The 16,621-nt window shown below is 37.5% G+C and overlaps 1 protein-coding gene across 2 annotated transcripts in view; it reads left to right on the top strand.

The window, feature by feature from the left end:
* Positions 1 to 243: 243 nt before the first annotated feature.
* Positions 244 to 16,621, top strand: part of tbc1d30 (TBC1 domain family, member 30) — a 53,894-nt gene continuing 37,516 nt past the window's right edge. The window contains exons 1-3 of one of the 2 annotated variants that reach the window (XM_061914115.1): positions 244 to 789; positions 9,063 to 9,254; positions 11,269 to 11,433. In XM_061914115.1, the coding sequence (XP_061770099.1) occupies positions 417 to 789; positions 9,063 to 9,254; positions 11,269 to 11,433 (730 nt within the window). In that variant the 5' untranslated portion in view covers positions 244 to 416. The remainder of the gene's footprint in view (positions 790 to 9,062; positions 9,255 to 11,268; positions 11,434 to 16,621) is intronic. The other variant, XM_061914116.1, reaches the window with a different exon arrangement.

The raw sequence follows: 16,621 nt of genomic DNA, 5'->3' as shown, positions 1-16,621 counted from the left end.
ATATAAACATAAATAAATATTTATATTATACACTAGGAGTAAGAAAAAAATTAAAAGGTATTTCTGCGATTTTTTTATTCCTCCGATTGAAAAAAAAAAAATTAGCAGAGTCATTACTCACGTGACGCCTGTCAGTCATCACGTGACGACTGTCATTAACCTCGTGACTAACGGCATTTTCGAACCGGATTGGTCAGTTTGTTTGTTTTTTTAGCTGTGCTGTGATTGGCCAATGAGAGCTGGCTCACCTGTCAAACCAGGCAAAGTTCGGCAGCCGGGATCTTGCCGGAGTGGGCGTGGCCAGTCCCGGGATAGAAAGTTCGAGGAAGGAAGTTAGAAAAAAGATGTCCAAAGTGAAGAGCGGATGCTCCACCACCTCCTCGCCGACTCTCTGACGTCACAGCCCCGCGGCGAACATGGCGTTCCACGGCGGGGAACTTCTGGAAGTTGACATATGCGACGTCGAGGACGACTTCTGCGGCTTCCAGCGGTGGAAGAGCCCCGACGACGAGGCGCCGCGGGACGTCCCCGCCGACCAGCCGCAGGTGTCGGCTTCCGCGGGGACCGACGACGCGCGGAACCCGAGGACGTCCATCGTGGACGGGCTGCTGGTGGAGCTCTACGAGACGTACAGCGGCGGCCGGAGGAACGCGGACAGCTGGGACAGTTCCACCGAGGCGTCCGGGCCGGACAGCTTCCTGGGCCGGACCAACACCGGCTCCGGTTTCCTCCAGGAGCTCCAGGAGAAACACACTAGGAGGCACCAGGTTCGATACCTGCTCCAGAAAGGTCAGACAACAAACATCTTGTGTGCGTTTATTGGGCAGAATTCAAGTTAAAGTGCTAATGATTGTCAAACACACACCAGGTGTGGGGAATTTAGTCTCTTATCAGCCGTCATCACCCCCTGGGAGGGGATGGGAGCAGTGAGCAGCAGCGGTGGCCGCGCCCGGGAATCCTTTTTGCTGATTTAACCCCAAATTCCAACCTTTGATGCTGAGTGCCAAGCAGGGAGTTTTACAGTAATATTCTGGCAACTGAAGTGCCTTTTTTTTGCTAAACTTTTACTGTAAAATTGCATTGTTTTAATTTACAGTAAAAACAAATGTACATTTTACAGTAATATTCTGGCAACTGAAGTGCCTTTTTTTTTGCAATTTTTTTTTATTTAGAGTAAAAAAACAAATGTATATTTTACAGTAAATTTCTGGCAACTTAAATTTATTTTTTTACATTTTGAGGTAAAAAAGCGTTGCCATTTACCATATTTTAACAATTTAGTTTTAAAAAAATCTACTAAAATGCATAAAAAATGGTGTAATAATAATATTGTAAAATTTGACAATTTCCTTTTTTTTATTTACGGTAAAAACAATTAAATTTCACAGTATAATTTTGGCAACTGTGGCGCCTTTTGTGCTAAAATTTTACTGTAATTTTTTTTTTTAATTTAGTGTAAAAAAACAAATATACATTTTACAGTAAAATACTGGCAACCGAAGTGCCTTTTTTTTTGCTAAAAATGTACTGTAAAATTGCATTATTTTTGTTCACAGTAAAAAAAATAATTATATTTTACAGCAAAATTCTGGCAAATGAGCTGCCTTTTTTTTTAACCATAACCCCAAATTCCAACCTTTGATGCTGAGTGCCAAGCAGGGAGTTTTACAGTAATAATCTGGCAACTGAAGTGCCTTTTTTTTGCTAAACTTTTACTGTAAAATTGCATTGTTTTTATTTACAGTAAAAACAAATGTAAATTTTACAGTAATATTCTGGCAACCGAAGTGCCTTTTTTTTGCTAAACTTTTTTTTTTCCGCTAATTTTTTTTATTTAGAGTAAAAATACAAATGTAAATTTTACAGTAAATTTCAAAATTTATTTTTTTACATTTTGAGGTAAAAAAGCGTTGCCATTTACCATATTTTGTTAACAATTTAGTTTTAAAAAAATCTACTAAAATGCATAAAAAAATGGTGTAATAATAATATTGTAAAATTTGACTATAAAATTGCATTTTTTTTATTTGCGGTAAAAACAATTAAATTTCACAGTATAATTCTGGCAACTGTGGCGCCTTTTGTGCTAAAATTTTACTGTAAATGTTTTTATTTATTTAGTGTAAAAAAACAAATATACATTTTACAGTAAAATACTGGCAACCAAGGTGCCTTTTTTTTTGTGCTAAAAATATACGGTAAAATTGCATTTATTTTTTTTACAGTAAAAAAAAAATTATTATATTTTACAGCAAAATTCTGGCAAATGAGCTGCCTTTTTTTTTTAACCATAACCCCAAATTCCAACCTTTGATACTGAGTGCCAAGCAGGGAGCTAACGGCTCCCGTTTTTATAGTCTTTGGTATGACTCGGCCATGGTTTGAACCCATTTCACTCGAACCACAAGGCTACTAAGCAAGTTAAGTTCAGCCAGGTGGTGAATTGTCCAGGGTGTACGACGCCTTCCGCCCGATTGTAGCTGAGATAGACTACTGCACCCATGCACGATACCCCATTTTATTGTGAAAAGTGGGGGAAAATAGGTTTTATTGTGAAAATGTGAGATGTGCAGGAATATACATTTGATCTGATTCAATAAAATGAACTTTCCTGCATATTGAACATTTTCACAATAAAATGTTGAATAAAATGTGCAGGAAAATACATTTTATTGTGGTAAACACAAACGTGCAGGAGAAAATGTTTTATTGTGAAATGGTTGAATGTGCAGATACGCCATTTAATTGTGAAAAGTGTGGGGAAAAAAGGCTTTATTGTGAAAAAATAAAATGTGCAGAAGAATACATTTTATGTGAAGATAATTCTGAGTCTGAAAATGTTGAATGTGAAGGAAAAGGTTTTATTGTGAAAAGTTTGAATGTGAAAGAAGAGGTTTTGTTGTGAAAAGTTGACTGCAAAGGAAAAAACATTTTATTTTGAAAATGGAGGAAAATGCATTTTATTGTGATCAAGACCGATGTGCAGGAGAAAATGTTTTATTGTGAAAAGGTCTAATGTGCAGGAAACGTCATATTATTGTGAAAAGTGCGGGAAAATAGGTTTTATTGTGGAAGAAGTGAAATGTGCAGAAGAATACATTTTATGTGAAGATAATTCTGAAAAGGTTGAATGTACAGGAAGAGGTTTTATTGTGAAAAGGTCGAATGTGAGGGGAAAAAACATTTTATTGTGAAAATGTTGAATATCCAGGAAAATACATGTTCTAATTTGTGATAAAGACGAACGTGCAGGAGAAAGTTTTATTGTGAAAAGGTGTAATGTGCAGGAAACGCCATTTTATTGTGAAAAGTGGGGGGAAACAGGTTTTATTGTGAGATGTGCAGGAAAATACATTTTATCTGATTCAATAAAATGAATTTTCCTGCTTATTGAACATTTTCACAATAAAATGTTGAACATGCAGGAAAATAATTTTTATCGTGGTAAACACAAACGTGCAGGAAAAAAGGCTTTATTGTGAAAAAATAAAATGTGCAGAAGAATACATTTTATGTGAAGATAATTCTGAGTTTGAAAATGTTGAATGTGAAGGAAAAGGTTTTTTTGTGAAAAGTTTGAATGTGAAGGAAGAGGTTTTATTGTGAAAAGATGACTGCGAAGGAAAAAAACATTTTATTTTGAAAATGGAGAAAAATGCATTTTATTGTGATCAAGACCGATGTGCAGGAGAAAATGTTTTATTGTGAAAAGGTCAAATGTGCAGGAAACGTCGTATTATTGTGAAAAGTGCGGGAAAATAGGTTTTATTTTGGAAGAAGTGAAATGGGCAGAAGAAGACATTTTATGTGAAGATAATTCTGAGTCTGAAAATGTTGAATGTGAAGGAAAAGGTTTTATTGTGAAAAGTTTGAATGCAAAGGAAGAGGTTTTCTTGTGAAAAGTTGACTGCGAAGGAAAAACCATTTTATTTTGAAAATGGAGCAAAATGCATTTTATTGTGATCAAGACTGATGTGCAGGAAAAATGTTTTATTGTGAAAAGGTCAATTGTGCAGGAAACGTCGTATTATTGTGAAAAGTGCGGGAAAATAGGTTTTATTGTGGAAGAAGTGAAATGTGCAGAAGAAGACATTTTATGTGAAGATGATTCTGAAAAGGTTGAATGTGCAGGAAGAGGTTTTATTGTGAAAAGGTTTAATGTGAGGGGAAAAAACATTTTATTGTGAAAATGTTGAATATGCAGGAAAATACATGTTCTAATTTGTGATAAAGACAAACGTGCAGGAGAAAGTTTTATTGTGGAAAGTTGTAATGTGCAGGAAACGCCATTTTATTGTGAAAAGTGGGGGGGAACAGGTTCTATTGTGAGAATGTGAGATGTGCAGGAAAATAAATTTTATCTGATTCAATAAAATAAATTTTCCTGCATATTGAACATTTTCACAATAAAATTTTGAACATGCAGGAAAATAATTTTTATCGTGGTAAACACAAACGTGCAGGAAAAAAGGCTTTATTGTGAAAAAATAAAATGTGCAGAAGAATACATTTTATGTGAAGATAATTCTGAGTTTGAAAATGTTGAATGTGAAGGAAAAGGTTTTATTGGGAAAATTTTGAATGTGAAGGAAGAGGTTTTATTGTGAAAAGGTTGACTGCGAAGGAAAAAACATTTTATTTTAAAAATGGAGGAAAATTCATTTTATTGTGATCAAGACTGATGTGCAGGAGAAAATGTTTCATTGTGAAAATGTCAAATGTGCAGGGAACGTCATATTATTGTGAAAGTGCGGGAAAATAGGTTTTATTGTGGAAGAAGTGAAATGTGCAGAAGAAGACATTTTATGTGAAGATAATTCTGAGTTTGAAAATGTTGAATGTGAAGGAAAAGGTTTTATTGGAAAAAGTTTGAATGTGAAGGAAGAGGTTTTATTGTGAAAAGTTGACTGCGAAGGATAAAAACATTTTGAAAATGGAGGAAAATGCATTTTTTTGTGATTAAGACCGATGTGCAGGAGAAAATGTTTTATTGTGAAAAGGTCAAATGTGCAGGAAACATCTTATTGTGAAAAGTGCGGCAAAATAGGTTTTATTGTGGAAGAAGTGAAATGTGCAGAAGAAGACAATTTATGTGAAGATGATTCTGAAAAGGTTGAATGTGCAGGAAGAGGTTTTATTGTGAAAAGGTTGAATGTGAGGGGAAAAAACATTTTATTGTGAAAATGTTGAATATGCAGGAAAATACATGTTATAATTTGTCATAAAGACAAACGTGCAGGAGAAAGATTTATTGTGAAAAGGTGTAATGTGCAGGAAACGCCATTTTATTGTGAAAAGTGGGGGGAAACAGGTTTTATTGTGAGAATGTGAGATGTGCAGGAAAATACATTTTATCTGATTCAATAAAATGAATTTTCCTGCATTATGAACATTTTCACAATAAAATGTTGAACATGCAGGAAAATAATTTTTATCGTGGTAAACACAAACGTGCAGGAAAAAAGGCTTTATTGTGAAAAAATAAAATGTGCAGAAGAGTACATTTTATGTGAAGATAATTCTGAGTTTGAAAATGTTGAATGTGAAGGAAAAGGTTTTATTGTGAAAAGTTTGAATGTGAAGGAAGAGGTTTTATTGTGAAAAGTTGACTGCGAAGGAAAAAACATTTTATTTTGAAAATGGAGGAAAATGTATTTTATTGTGATCAAGACTGATGTGCAGGAGAAAATGTTTTATTGTGAAAAGGTCAAATGTGCAGGAAACGTCGTATTATTGTGAAAAGTGCGGGAAAATAGGTTTAATTGTGGAAGAAGTGAAATGTGCAGGAGACATTTTATGTGAAGATGATTCTGAAAAGGTTGAATGTGCAGGAAGAGGTTTTATTGTGAAAAGGTTGAATGTGAGGGGAAAAAATATTTTATTGTGAAAATGTGAGATGTGCAGGAAAATACATTTGATCTGATTCAATAAAATGAATTTTCCTGCATATTGAACATTTTCACAATAAAACCTGTTTTCCCCCACTTTTCACAATAAAATGGCGTTTCCTGCACATTACACCTTTTCACAATAAAACTTTTCTCCTGCACGTTTGTCTTTAACCCCCAATTCCAACCCCTGATGCTGAGTACTCAACTTCTGGAATTTCCTGTGATTCAGTTTTTTTTTTTAAGACAGAGTGGCTGTGATGACTTTAAGGCTAATGGGTGTGTTGACAGCTGACCCACATGGTAAACACGGGCGGGGGGGGGGGGGGGGGGGTGTCACTTTGCCCACTAGTCATGTGACCTGAGGTCAAGTTACACACTGACCTCCTGCTGTGTACACTTCCATACTTACACTTGAATAAGTGCACTGCACACTTACTTCCTGAGAGCACTCTGTCCCAAATCCTTTACTGTCGCCGCGCTTTGTCTTCTTCTCTCTTTTTTTATTGAATTTCTAGCGTTTTATAATTATTATTATTATTACGTAGTTTTGAGCTGTAATTTGACCCCCTTAACATGCTTCAAAACTCACCAAATTTGGACTGGCGAACATTGCGATTTAATCAAAAAAACCAAACCCCAAAACTAAAAATTGCACTCTAGCGCCCCCCTAGGAAGAAAACACAGAAAAAACTGCCTGTAACTTCCAGTAGGAATGTTGTAGCGACATGAAACGAAAACTTATTTGTAGGTCTCACTTAGACCTACATTTCATACACTGACATCCTTCAGGAAAAATCAGTAGGAAGTTTGCAATTCCCCCTTCAAAACAAAAGTTGTGTAAAAACACTCACCTTTGTCTCTTTCAGCTGTAATTTAACCCCCTTAACATGCTTCAAAACTCACCAAACTGGACACACCCATCAGGACTGCCGAAAATTGCGATCTAATCAAAAAACCTAACCCCAAAACTCAAAATTGATTAATAGCGCCCCCGAGGAATAAAACACAGAAAAAATTGCTCCTAGGAAGAAAACAGACAAAACTGCCTGTAACTTCCAGTATGAATGTCATAGCAACATGAAACAAAAAGCTCTATGTAGGTCTCATTTAGACTTACATTTCATATATTGACAACCCCCCGCAAAAATCAACAGGAAGTTTGCAATTCCCCCTTCAAAACAAAAGTTTTGTAAAAACTGGTCACCTTTTTTCAAACATTATCTCCTCTGAGCGCGTTTGAGCTTCAAACTACCACAAGAGAGAGATTGAACTCTTATGATTAAAAGTTGATGAAAGAGTTTTAATTACTGCTGCGGTTTTGATTTTATCCGCCTTCAAAGAACCGCTGCGTTGAAAACCATTTCAAAGATGGCCGCCGTGCGCAGACACAGTGAGGGAGATGTTTTTTTTTTCCCTTTTTTTCCATACCGTCTGCTGCTGGTGCGCACGCACCAACATTCGTGAGGGAGGGGTTGCACTGCAAAAACTGAAATCTAAGTAAGATGAAATATCTCAAATAAGGGTGATATTTGCTTATTTTCTGTCTGATAAGATCATTCTTCTCACTAAGCAGATTTTATGTTAGATGCTTTTACTTGTTTTAAGGGTTTTGCTCCTAAATGATCTCAGTAAGATACTACAGCTTGTTTCCGACATTTTATGACCTATTTTGAGTAAAATATGCTTGAAACTGTTTTTGTCCAAGTGTCCAAAACACACCCAGCAATGGTACACAGGAAGGCGGGGAAGAAGAGTGGGAAAAGGCGGCCAAAATGTTCATAAGTCCCAATTGTGTCCAAAATACCTCCCCGGGTTCCAGTCCCACGAGTGCCGCCGGGATACAAAACATTTCCAAAACGCACCCAGCAAAGTCCCACGGGAAGTAAGGGGGAAAAATGAGAAAAAGTCGGCAAAAGTCCCCCAAAATTTTCTAAATACCTACCAAGGTTCGAGTCCCAACCGGGTTCGAGTTTGAGTTTGAGTGCACACGAACTCGGGTGGGACTTTTGAACATTTCACCGACTTTTCTCACTTTTCTCCCCACCTCTCCGTGGGACTTTTGCTGGGCGCGTTTTGGACATTATGGGCGGCAGAACTTGTGGGACTCGAACCTGTGTAGGCATTTTGAACATTTTTGGGACTTTTGCTGACTTTAACAAATATCATCCCCCCTCCCCATGGGACTCAGCTGGGTGTGTTATGGACATTTTGGGCATCCCAGGACTTGCGTGGCCATACATAAGATTATATACTTGTTTTAAGTGTTTAGGTCCTAAACGATCTCAATAAGATATTACAGCTTGTAGCTAAGATTTGATGACCTATATTGAGTAAAACATGCTTGAAACTAGAATATCCATCCATCCATCCATCCATTTTCTACCGCTTATTCCCTTTCGGGGTCGCGGGGCGGCGCTGGCGCCTATCTCAGCTACAATCGGGCGGAAGGCGGGGTACACCCTGGACAAGTCGCCACCTCATCGCAGGGCCAACACAGATAGACAGACAACATTCACACTCACATTCACACACTAGGGCCAATTTAGTGTTGCCAATCAACCTATCCCCAGGTGCATGTCTTTGGAAGTGGGAGGCAGCCGGAGTACCCGGAGGGAACCCACGCATTCACGGGGAGAACATGCAAACTCCACACAGAAAGATCCCGAGCCTGGATTTGAACCCAGGACTGCAGGAACTTCGTATTGTGAGGCAGACACACTAACCCCTCTGCCACCGTGAAGCCCTGAAACTAGAATATCAAATGAAACTAGAATATCAAATGTTGCAAAGCTGTGTCATCAACACTCACAAGTATAAAACTACTTTTTAAAGTAAGAATTTCTTATTTTAAGAACGTAAAACATAATCATGACTTTGACACAAATGTTTCTCATATTAAAACAGATGACAGCCAAAAAGACTGCCGTTTTATTTTTCAATGAAACAATAGAAAATACGTACTCGTATAGTAGTACACTTGTTATTAGTGAGAATATACTTATTTTTAAGGTATTTTTGGGTTCATTGAAGTTAGCTAATTTTACTTGTTTTGAAAAGTCATGACAAGCCAAATTTTCTTGTTCTATTGGCACATAATTTTGCTTAGTTTAAGTAAAATACCCCTTATTTTTGTATTTTTTTTTCTTGTTTTTGAACACTGACTTTTTGCAGTGTGTGATCGTCTGACAAGATGGCTGCCAGGTGCCGTAGCTAAGTCGGTATGTTTTAAAGTTGTTGTTTGCCTGCATATCGTAAAAACAACCGTCCAACATTTTACAACTAATTGTAAACTTATAGGTGCCGACCATCAGGGCCGAGTTGCGACGAGAGAGTGTGTCGATGTTAAGATATTAAGCCGAGTTGGTAAGTCTGTTTGCTAATAGTAGCGACTAGCTGTACCCATGTATTTTCAATGGGCAGTTAGCATCGGGTTTTTCTAACTTATGTCTGTCAGTAGACACGTTATGGAAGGTAAAAACTACAACATTAATAATAAAAAGTAATGTATAGTTCTAACTTATATCTGGGAAGCCCAGACTTCCCTCTCCTCGGCCACTTCCATATAAACTCGGTCCCGTCCATCGCCGCCTGCAGCTTTCATTTGAATCATAAACACTTAAGTTAGCCCCGCCGCTCCCGCTGCGTAGTAATCAAGGAGTATTGTCTACAGAATTAAAGCACGCACTCACAATTGTGCGTAAGAATGGAAACTTCGAACGTGGCATGGTTCTCTGCTGCCCCCTGTTGGTCGGGAGGATGACACGAATCAATAGCACGCCTGACAGACTCACAATAAAACCAATGCAACGGGAAAACGCTGCAATCCCATTCAGCAAATGCTAAATACAGAATAAAAACTGTACAAATGCCAAAAAAATACACGAGCACTTTGTCTTTATTTTTACTATTATCATTATTATCGACTCCTCCTTGCTTTCTTCTTTTATTTCACTATTTTTAATGATGTTCGATCATACTTGCCAACCCTCTCGGATTTTCCGGGAGACTCCCGAAATTCAGCGCCTCTCCCGGGACAAATTTTCTCCTGAAAATCTCCTGAAATTCAGGCAGAGCTCTAGGCCACGCCCCCTCCAGCTCCATGTGGACCTGAGTGACGCGTCGACAGCCTGTTTTCACGTCCGCTTTCCCATGTCTGCCCAATGACGTTATAACTGTCGAATGACCGAGGGCGAGTTCTTGGTTTCTTATGTGGGTTTATTGTTAGGCAGTTTCATTAACGTCCTCCCAGCGCGGTAAAACCACACACAACAACAGCAGTCCGTTTTCTTCTACCGTAAAGCAGTTTGTCTGCCGTAAACAGCAGTGTTGTGACACTCTTAAACAGGATAATACTGCCATCTACTGCAGTGGTCCCCAACCACCGGGCCGTGGACCGATTGGTACTGGGCCGCAGAATAATTTTTTATAAAAACAATTTTTTTTAAATTTTTTTTATTTTTATTTAATCAACATAAAAAACACAATATACACTTACAAATAGTGCACCAACCACAACAAATTCAATTTTTCATGACAAAGAAGAAAAAAAAAAAAGGACCCCCACCGGGCCGCGGGACAAATTATTAAGCGTTGACCGGTCCGTAGATACAAAAAGGTTGGGGACCACTGATCTACTGTACATGCATATGGTTAGAAAAACAAGGATGGACAATTCAACCCTTAACTCAACAATGAGTAGATGAGTGTTATTTGTGTGTAAATGTGTAAATAAATGAACACTGTGATTCAAGTATTTATATATATATATATCCATCCATCCATTTTCTACCGCTTATTCCCTTTTGGGGTCGCGGGGGGCGCTGGCGCCTATCTCAGCTACAATCGGGCGGAAGGCAGGGTACACCCTGGACAAGTCGCCATCTCATCTCATCGCAGGGCCTACACAGATAGACAGACAACATTCACACTCACATTCACACACTAGGGACCATTTAGTGTTGCCAATCAACCTATCCCCAGGTGCATGTCTTTGGAATATATATGTATATATATATATATACACACACATACATACATACATTGGATAATTTTCAGATATCTATGTTTCTGTATCTGTCCCTATTTCGAATAAACCTTTCTATTTCTCCCATGCAGTTTCAGGGGTTTGTGGCATTTGTTTAGAATAGTTTTACGCAAAATAGCTAAGACAGGTGTTACTGTTCAAGAGAGTTCCAAATGATGCTAATCAAAAGTTTCGCTGCTGTATTTGTTTGTGATCCTGCAGCATTTTTCTGTTGCGCTTCCTTCATGCTGTTTGTGCATTTTTAGTTGTAGACGATTATTTAGCGTAAATTTTACTTTAAGTGTCACCGCCACAGTAAAAGAGGATTTTTACCTCACCTTGTGTTTGTCGCAGCGCCCGAGGAGCTGCACGCCATCCTGCAGGAAGTCAAGCACCGCACGGGCGTCCAGTCGGCGAAGCTCATCCGCCAGCTGAAACGACACGACCGACTCGAGCACAAACTGCAAAAAAACTACGACATCATCACGGCGTGCCTGCAGGCCGTCTCGCAGAAAAGACGTAAGAAACGGCAACTCTACTTTTTCTCTCCTTTCCCCTCTTTTTGTCCCTGATTTCTTTCAAAATTGTCAGAAGTAGACACATTGTCCAAATTTCCTGTCAAAACATAATTTAAATCCAAATAAATATGAAGAATAAATGTAGTTTTACATGCAGAAAAGTGAAGTGAATTATATTTATATAGCACTTTTCTCTCGTGGCTCAAAACACTTTTACATAGTGAAACCCAATATCTAAGTTACATTTAAAGCAGTGTGGGTGGCACTGGGAGTGTCTTGCCCAAGGACACAACGGCAGAGAATAGGATGGCGGAAGCGGGGATCGAACCTGGAACCCTCAAAACAATATAAAAAATACATAAAAATGATGAATAAAATATATAAATGAACATCACTTTTAGTGATGCCCGAAGAAGGCCACCTTCCTACTTTACTGTGAGTGTTTCTCACCTTCTTTATCAAAGTGCTGACACTCCTATGGTCCTATGGTGGAATATTTATAATCTTATTTTTTAAAAAATCACCTCAAAAACTATTTTTTTATCGTTTCGTGGAATGTCGTGTCCAAACAAAGACTGCCAGGGACAGACAGAGGTGGTTTTATGGTGTGTTCAAGGACCACTGAAGAGTGTAGGACGCCACAGCGCCCGTCAGGAATAATGAATAATGACAATAGATTTTCTTTGTTGTGCTTTTTTCATTTATAAAAAATATTTAAGTGCTACAGTACAAAGCAATATTTAAAACAATAAAACATTAGCTGTTAAAAGAGATAAAATACTAATAACTTTGTTTGGTCCTATGGTGGAATATTATGCAATATTTAATCTATTTAAAAAGATTCCACAAATTGTCCTCTAAAACGAATGTTTTTACTGTGTATTGTTTTTGTGGAATGTCGTGTGCAAACAAAGATTCAATCTCTACTTTTTTAAATAGAGTACAAGTGCAAAATAATCCATCATAGAAGTGAAGATACTAGTTTTTTTTAATTATAGTCTTATCTACAAAAACCAAAAGCAGGGAAGTTGTCACGTTGTGTAAATGGTAAATAAAAATAGAATACAATGATTTGCAAATCCTTTTCAACTTATATTCAATTGAATAGACAGCAAATACAAGATATTTAATGTTTGAACTGAGAAACTTAATTTTCTTTTGCAAATAATCATGAACTTAGAATGTCATGGCTGCAACACGTGCCAAAGTAGTTGGGAAAGGGCATGTTCACCACTGTGTTACATCACATTTTCTTTTAACAACACTCAATAAACGTTTGGGAACTGAGGAGACACATTTTTTGAAGCTTTTCAGGTGGAATTCTTTCCCATTCTTGTTTTATGTAGAGCTTAAGTTCAACAGTCCGGGGTCTCCCTTGTGGTATTTTAGGCTTCATAATGCACCACACATTTGGGGAGACAGGTCTGGACTACAGGCAGGCCAGTATAGTACCCGCATTATTTTACTACGAAGCCACGCTGTTGTAACACGTGGCTTGGCATTGTCTTGCTGAAATAAGCAGGGGCGTCCATAATAACGTTGCTTGGATGGCAACATACGTATGTTGCTCCAAAACCTGTATGTATCTTTCAGCATTAATGGTGCCTTCACAGATGTGTAAGTTACCCATGCCTTGGGCACTAATACCATCCCCATACCATCACAGATGCTGGCTTTTGAACTTTGCACCTAGAACAATCTGAATGGTTATTTTCCTCTTTGGTCCGGAGGACATAACATCCACAGTTTCCAAATATAATGTGAAATGTGGCCTCGTCAGACCACAGAACACTTTTCCACTTTGCATCAGTCCATCTTAGATGAGCTCAGGCCCAGCGAAGCTGCCGGAAATTCTGGGTGTTGTTGATAAATGCCTTTCGCTTTGCATAGTAGAGCTTTAACTTGCAGTTACAGATGTAGCGACCAACTGTAGTTACTGACAGTGGTTTTCTGGAGTGCTCCTGAGCCTACGGTATGTGGTGATATCCTTTACGCACTGATGTTGCTTTTTGCTGCAGTACCGCCTGAGGGATCGAAGGTCCATAACATCATGGCTTGCGTGCAGTGATTTCTCCAGATTCTCTGAACCTTTTGATGATATTACGGAGCGTAGATGGTGAAATCCCTAAATTCCTTGCAATAGCTGGTTGGGAAATGCTGTTCTTAAACTGTTGGCCAATTTGCTCACGCATTTGTGGACAAAGTGGTGACCCTCGCCCTGTCCTTGTTTGTGAATGACTGAGCATTTCATGGAAGCTGCTTTTATACTCCACCCGTTACCAATAAGCCTGTTAACATGTGGAATGCTCCGAGTAAGCGTTTGATGAGCATTCCTTGACTTCCTCAGACTTTTTTGCCGTGTGTGCCAGCTTTTTTGAAACATGTTGCAGCCATCAAATTCCAAATGAGCTGCTATTTGCAAAAAATAACAACGTTTACTAGTTTGAACATTAAATATCCTGTCTTTGCAGTCTATTCAATTGAATATAAGTTGAAAAGGATTTGCAAATCATTGTATTCTGTTCTTATTTACCTTTTACACAAAGTGAAAACTTCGCTGGTTCTGGTGTTTTGTAGATACCGATATTTTAGTATCAGTAACAAAATGTTTTTTGTCGCTTTTCAAAATAAAAGGGACCACAAAAAAAAGTCCTTATTTGCTTTATTTTAACAGACAATGTTATCATACATTAAATATATGTTTCTTATTAAAATCAGATAACAATTTTAGAACACTGAAAGGAAACATAAAACAGTTCCAACATCAACAAATTCCACTCATCCAACTAACACTTTCCCAAGTTCCAAACTAAATTCCGGTTTTCCTGGAAATTCAAACTCTTCAACAGTCAAACCATTCCAACATTCAAACTATTCTTACATTCATACTACGTTCTGTCAGCGTTTCAGTTATTGTGTGCTCTTCTTCAACAATTGAAAAAAATTCCGTATTTCCAAGAATTCCCCATTTTCAGGGACATTTTCCGCATTCAAAATGAATTGTTCATTTTTTTTAAGCATCCACAGTTTCCATATTTTTCAACCGATACAAACTATTCCAACATCAACACATTCCACTCATCCAACTTACACTTTCCCAAGTTCCAAACCAAATTCCGGTTTTCCTGGAAATTCAAACTCTTCAACATTCAAACTATTCTTACATTCAAACTATTCTTACATTCATACTACATTCTGTCAGCGTTTCAGTTATCGTGTGCTCTTCTTAGAAATTAAAAAAAAATCCCGGATTTCCAAGAATTTCCCACTTTAAGGGACATTATTCCCATTCAAAATTAAATGTCTATTTTTTAAACTTCCACAATTCCCACATTTTTCAAACCATTCCAACATCAACACATTCCACTCATCCAACTAACACTTTCCCAAGTTCCAAACCAAATTCCGGTTTTCCTGGAAATCCAAACTCTTCAACAGTCAAACCATTCCAACATTCAAACTATTCTTACATTCATACTACATTTTGTCAGCGTTTCAGTTATTGTGTGCTCTTCTTCAACAATTGAAAAAAATTCCCGGGTTTCCAAGAATTTCCAGTTTTCTGAGAGATTTTCCCCATTCAAAATGAATTGTCAATTTTTTTAAACTTCCACAATTCCCACATTTTCTCAACAGACTCAAACTATTCCAACATCAACACATTCCACTCATCCAACTTACACTTTCCCAAGTTCCAAACCAGATTCCGGTTTTCCTGGAAATTCCAACTCTTCAACAGTCAAACCATTCCAACATTCAAACTATTCTTACATTCATACTACATTTTGTCAGCGTTTCAGTTATTGTGTGCTCTTCTTCAACAATTGAAAAAAATTCCCGGATTTCCAAGAATTCCCCATTTTCAGGGACATTATCCCCATTCAAATTTGAATTGTCCATATTTTAAAATTCCACAATTCCCTCATTTTTCAACCGATTCGAACTATTTCAACATCAACACATTCCACTCATCCAACTTACACTTTCCCAAGTTCCAAACCAAATTCTGGTTTTCCTGGAAATTCCAACTTTTCAACAGTCAAACCATTCCAGCATTCAAACTATTCTTACATTCATACTACATTTTGTCAGCGTTTCAGTTATCGTGTGCTCTTCTTAGAAATTGAAAAAAATTCCCGGATTTCCAAGAATTTCCCACTTTAAGGGACATTATTCCCATTCAAAATTAAATGTCTATTTTTTAAACTTCCACAATTCCCACATTTTTCAAACTATTCCAACATCAACACATTCCACTCATCCAACTAACACTTTCCCAAGTTCCAAACCAAATTCCGGTTTTCTTCGAAATTCCAACTCTTCAACAGTCAAACCATTCCAACATTCAAACTATTCTTACATTCATACTACATTTTGTCAGCGTTTCAGTTATTGTGTGCTCCTTTTCAACAATTGAAAAAAATTCCCGGATTTCCAAGAATTCCCCATTTTCAGGGACATTATCCCCATTCAAAATGAATTGTCCATTTTTTAAACTTCCACAATTCCCACATTTTTCAACCGATTCAAACTATTCCAACATCAACACATTCCACTCATCCAACTAACACTTTCCCAAGTTCCAAACCAAATTCCGGTTTTCCTGGAAATTCAAACTCTTCAACATTCAAACTATTCTTACATTCAAACTATTCTTACATTCATACTACATTCTGTCAGCGTTTCAGTTATCGTGTGCTCTTCTTAGAAATTAAAAAAAAATCCCGGATTTCCAAGAATTTCCCACTTTAAGGGACATTATTCCCATTCAAAATTAAATGTCTATTTTTTAAACTTCCACAATTCCCACATTTTTCAAACCATTCCAACATCAACACATTCCACTCATCCAACTAACACTTTCCCAAGTTCCAAACCAAATTCCGGTTTTCCTGGAAATCCAAACTCTTCAACAGTCAAACCATTCCAACATTCAAACTATTCTTACATTCATACTACATTTTGTCAGCGTTTCAGTTATTGTGTGCTCTTCTTCAACAATTGAAAAAAATTCCCGGGTTTCCAAGAATTTCCAGTTTTCTGAGAGATTTTCCCCATTCAAAATGAATTGTCAATTTTTTTAAACTTCCACAATTCCCACATTTTCTCAACAGACTCAAACTATTCCAACATCAACACATTCCACTCATCCAACTTACACTTTCCCAAGTTCCAAACCAGATTCCGGT

The sequence above is a fragment of the Nerophis ophidion genome, linkage group LG10 (assembly GCF_033978795.1).
Source record: "Nerophis ophidion isolate RoL-2023_Sa linkage group LG10, RoL_Noph_v1.0, whole genome shotgun sequence".
Taxonomy (NCBI): domain Eukaryota; kingdom Metazoa; phylum Chordata; class Actinopteri; order Syngnathiformes; family Syngnathidae; genus Nerophis; species Nerophis ophidion.
Note: the sequence above shows the minus strand (reverse complement) of the source record. Positions and strands in the feature narration are given on the sequence as shown.